The following is a 5,013-nucleotide window of genomic DNA, read 5'->3' on the forward strand; positions in this document are numbered from 1 at the left end:
GGCCTCATAGTGATCCTGCTATTTTCAGCCTGCCAAGTGCTGAGATTACAGGCATGTGTCACCATGCCCAGTCTTAATCACTGTCTCAGTGTGCCCCATGGGCAGGGCTGGCATGGCAGGCCGGGGATTGAACTCTGGCCACTGCACTCTGCCTAAGCAGGCGCTTTAGTCCATTGAGCTATCAGGCCGGCCCTACATGTGTTCTTTTATTCAATAAATATGTGCTAACATCTTATGGGACACTAAATATTATATTCCATACTCTTACTCCATGTATCAGCTTAAAAGATAGCAATTCTGTTTTTTAGGAAGAGCTGAGCAATGCCATGTCTATGATCCAGGCCATAACTTCCAAACAAGAAGAGATGCAACAGAAAATCGAACAACTTCAGCAGGAGAAGCGAAGAGAGTCTCGCAAAGTTAAAGCCAAGTGAGTATCTCGAAAATACTTACCAAAGGCAAACCCATAAGCTTGGACAGAGGCATCAAGAACAACTTCCCTTCTAGACAATGTCTAGCCAGCTCCGAGTCTCTGAGTCCCTGGAGCACCCGAGTCTGCACGTGAGAGGAGCTGGAGCGCCAGAGAAGTCAGTTAATTCCCCAAATAGATGGGAAATATTATCAAGGAAAATGTGTTTCGTTTAACATGATGTGAAATGAAAATAACTTAAAACATCATGTATGCTTTGATCACCACTATTGAAACATAAAAACAACATCTAGGAAGATATACGTAAAAATAATGATTGTTGTGCAAAGTGTTTGTTGGGTTAAGACTGGAGGCCGTCACAAGACTGTAATCTCAGTGTTTGGGAAGCTGAAAAACAGGAAGGCTTACTACAAGTCTGATCCATGTAGTGAGACCCTGTACACTCTGTACTAAATACATTAAAAGAAAGGACAAAAAAAAAAAAAAATTGGAGGCTACCAGTAATTTCTTTTTTAATTTGCCTTCTAAAATTTCTCTAAGGCAGTTATTTTATTTCTACGGTTGGAAATAAGTTTATGTTAAAGTGTCTCAATTAAGTTTCACCACTCAATATATGTAATATTTACTGTCGTATGTTCTTAATATTATCACATTTGAAATAGAACTATGAGGGCCAGCCAAATAGCTCAGAGGATTAAAGTGCCTGCAAGCAGGTGCAGGGGCCAGCAGTTCAATCCCCAGGCCTGCTGTGCCGGCCCTGCTCCCAGGGCACGCTGAGATGGCAATTGAGACTGGGCGTGGTGGTGCACGCCTGTAATCTCAGCTCTTGGGAGGCTGTAAACAGGAGAATCACTAGGAGTCCAATCTGGTAGTAAGACCCTGAACACCCTGTAGACTCTTCCCTAAAAATGCAAAAAAGAAAAGAAATAGAAATATGAGAATATTTGTGTGACCCTGGAGAATAAGTTAGTAAATGTCATCACCCTAAGCAACAGTTACCTACAAGTTTTAAAGTTCTTGATAATAGTGAAGCCAGTGACAGAAAAATAAGAAGGAAGAAATTATAGTTATAGGTGATTTGTAGATGTTTGAAGGTTTTTCTCCAGCTTGGATGGTAAATTAAGTTAAAATATATGAATTACTAATAATAAGCCTCTTTTCCCCTTGTGTTGGGATGGAACCCAGAGTCTTGCTCATTCAAGGCAAGCTTTCTACCACTGAGCTATACGTCCAGACCCTTGTGTGACCATTTTGAATTGTTTGTTTGTGACAGGGTCTTCCTACATAGTTCAGGCTGACCTGGACTCACTATGTCACCCAGGCTGGTCTCGAACTCATGGTGTCCCTGTGGCCCAGCTTCCCAACTGCCGAGATTACAGATGTGTGCACCATGCTCGGAGGGTTAGTGGATCATCTTTAACTTATGAAAATAGCAGTTTTTATGGCTCAACCTAATATTCAGATGTTTTCTTGAGTTGCTGTGAACTAAATCCTTTCCTCATCAATCTGGTACTAAGAAGAAAGCTCACTTTGTGTTGTCCCTTTCTCAGGAAAACTCAAAAGGAAGAACACAGCACCCAGGCTGGGTCTGCCCAAGCACAAGGAAGTCCTTTCCGTTCCATCAACACCCCTGAACCTTCTCTTCCAAGCGAAGACTTCACCAATATTTTGCCTTCTCAGGCCTACGAGAAAGGTACGGCTTAGCAATCCTGGTCAGCTAACCAAGTATCCCCCACCCTGATTTCCAGGGCTTGGGAATACAGGAGTAAGACTGAGCTTAAGTCCTCCCTCTTTGGTAGAAGAGAAGGATCCACTGCCCAGAAATTACTGGAAGTTAGAAGGAGCCAGAGGACTCCAGGGATTCTGAAAATCTACCCAGTTTTGAAGATTTTCTTGTTTTAAGAAACCACTAGTCTGGATTTTTTGTTTGTTTGTTTCATTTGGACTGAAAACAATTTACCATATAAATATACCAGACCAACCATAAGATGGAACTGTTTTACAAATTTTACTCTAAAATTGTTTTAATGGCAATCTGACTCAGTACCCAATCTTCTCCAAAAAAAACAAAACAAGAAAACCCCCCAACACCCAGAGCTGATGCTGTCCTTGGGCTGCTACAGACACCAACCATACCCCTGATCTGAGGCACGGGAACAGATTACAAAATGTCCCCAGATTACAGAATGGTCCCCTGGTGGGGCTGAGGGAACTAGCTTTCCAACCAAGATGATTATGGGCCTGTCTTCAGCTCGGGATAAATAATACTTTTTTTTTGTTTTTTATAAAAAGTTATTTTAAAGAGTATAATAATTGATAAGGCATTAGAAATGGCACGCATTTAGAAGACCAAGATGAGAGGTATTCAAGCGTAGGTTTTGCATTACACATTGCTGTCCTCGATGTAGTTGCTCAGCTTGCAGCTTGCAGAATTGGTCAAAGTGAAAATTCTAAACATTAACTGCTATTTTCAAAAAACTGATGGAAATTATGAGTACAATCATCTCAGCCATCCTGTATATATACTTGTGTATTTTTCCCTCTTCCCTTTTCCTATTTTCCTTTCTCTCATCTTCATTATTTAATCCTTAAGTTCAGTTTCTTTCTGTTTTATTAAATGTTTGTCACATGTGTATATCTTCCACAATGTCTTGCAAAGCGTTTTTACGCAGAAAAGTGAATATGGAAATTCACGTTATTCACATGACTTTCTTTCTATCTTATCTTATCTTATCTTATCTTATCTTATCTACAAAGTCCTCAAAAGGTAGGCTCACTGATTTCTCAACCAAGTGCAATCTCAAAGGCAGGGCTTGTTTTTCTGTCCTCATGGCTGATGGAATTTGGCTCATACATTCACAGACAATAGGCGTATTCTGAATAACTTAATGTAAAAGTCAAAATCAGATGGCTTTTACCTGGCGTCTCTCTTTAGTTTCTCATACCTGTGAGTGTTTACTTAAGAGATGGCCAGGGCAGCCCAGGACTCGAACAAACATGTGCACCTTTAGACACCATATTGTCATCAGGAAGGGTATCATCACAGGGCATGAAGCCCCTGAAACAGCTGACTCGATGGTGCCGGTGCCCACATGGATTTAAATTACCTGCCTTACTGGCAACTCCTCATTCTTCTCATGCCACACAGATGTGGTGATAGTTTATTCTACTAAGTTCCTGCAGAAAATTGGAGATAACATGCTGTAATCAAATATTCTGGATACAGTTGGTGATAGCTTATGTTAAAATTTAGAGTCAAAGAACTACACTTTGAGAAAGTGTTGACTTACCTTCTTAACTAAAAGGTAGTGCAATTGCTATCTGTTGCCCCAAATTCAGGAGCTGAGAAGGGTAAACATTCATTATTTTACAGTTGTTCGGGCTTAAGCTCTCTTACGAGGCTGCACTGGCCATGGCTGTCATTTCAGGTGAACTCTCTGCTCAGGGGACATCGACTTCCAAGCTTATGCACATGGCTGTTAGAAGTTTCCAGTTCTCGTGACATGGGCTTCTCAAAGCTGTGGCCTTACATGACAGCTGGCTTCCCCCAGTGCAAATGATCTACAAGAACATTCGAGATGAAACCACAGACATTTTAAAAAATTATTTATTTTATTTTGTATTTGGTACAGGGTCTACAGGGTCTCAGTATGTAGATTGGACTTGTAGTGAGCCTCCTGTTTTCAGCCTCCCAAGAACTGGGATTACAGGCGTGCACCAACATGCCCAGTTTCAGTCGCTGTCTCAGGGCACCCCGGAGGTGGGGCTGGCACAGCACCCAGGAATCAAACCCTAAGCACTGTGCTCTGCCTAAGCAGGCACTTTAGTCCACTGGGCCACATTTTATAATCTAATCTTGGAAGTAGCATCCCATCCTTTCTGCCATATTATACTTATTAGAAGTCAATCAATAAATCCAGCCCCACGCAAGGAAATGAATTACATAAGGACATGATTGCCACGTGGGGGGTAACTGGGAAGGATCTTTGAGGCTGTTTTCCACAAATGGCTACGCCTCCATTTGAAAGGGCAAGGCCTGAATGGTGTCCTCTGATGCAAAAGCTTCATTCCTCTGCTTTTAAGTGTGTAACTGACAAGTTTAAAAACGTCATTCTGCAAGATCAGGTATACCTTTCATTTGGATTCTTCCTTCTACCCAAGAGGAATTCTTTTTTTTTTTTTTTTTTTTTGGCAGAACCGGGGATTGAACTCAGACCCTTGAGCTTGCCAGGCAAGTGCTTATTCTACTGAGCCATCTCCCTGACCCCCAAGAGGACTCCAAAAAGATTTTTTTTTTAACCTGACTAGACTCCCACCTCTCACCAATTATTTTTGCTTAGGAAAATTGAAAGCTAGCCTCTTTTATTTTTTTTTTGTTTCCAGAGCCAAGAATGAAACCTAGGGCCTGGGACACACACCCAAATACTGTACCACAACTGTGTCTTCAGTCCTGAGAGCTAATCTTTTTTTTTTTTTTTTAATTTTATTTATTTGTGTGTGTGGCCAGCTCAGCCCACCAGGGGGCGGGGCTGGCTGGCATGTGGTGCTGGGGGATTGAACCGCAGGCCCTGTGCTTTGCTAAA

The 5,013-nt window shown here is 41.7% G+C and overlaps 1 protein-coding gene across 1 annotated transcript in view; it reads left to right on the forward strand.

Moving 5' to 3' along the window:
* Window positions 1-5,013, forward strand: part of Arhgef33 (Rho guanine nucleotide exchange factor 33) — a 92,090-nt gene that overhangs the window by 35,312 nt on the left and 51,765 nt on the right. The window contains exons 5-6 of the mRNA XM_012513920.2: window positions 309-430; window positions 1,981-2,123. Of these exons, the coding sequence (XP_012369374.2) occupies window positions 309-430; window positions 1,981-2,123 (265 nt within the window). The remainder of the gene's footprint in view (window positions 1-308; window positions 431-1,980; window positions 2,124-5,013) is intronic.

Source organism: Octodon degus, unplaced genomic scaffold (genome assembly GCF_000260255.1).
Source record: "Octodon degus isolate 3935 unplaced genomic scaffold, OctDeg1.0 scaffold00020, whole genome shotgun sequence".
NCBI lineage: Eukaryota > Metazoa > Chordata > Mammalia > Rodentia > Octodontidae > Octodon > Octodon degus.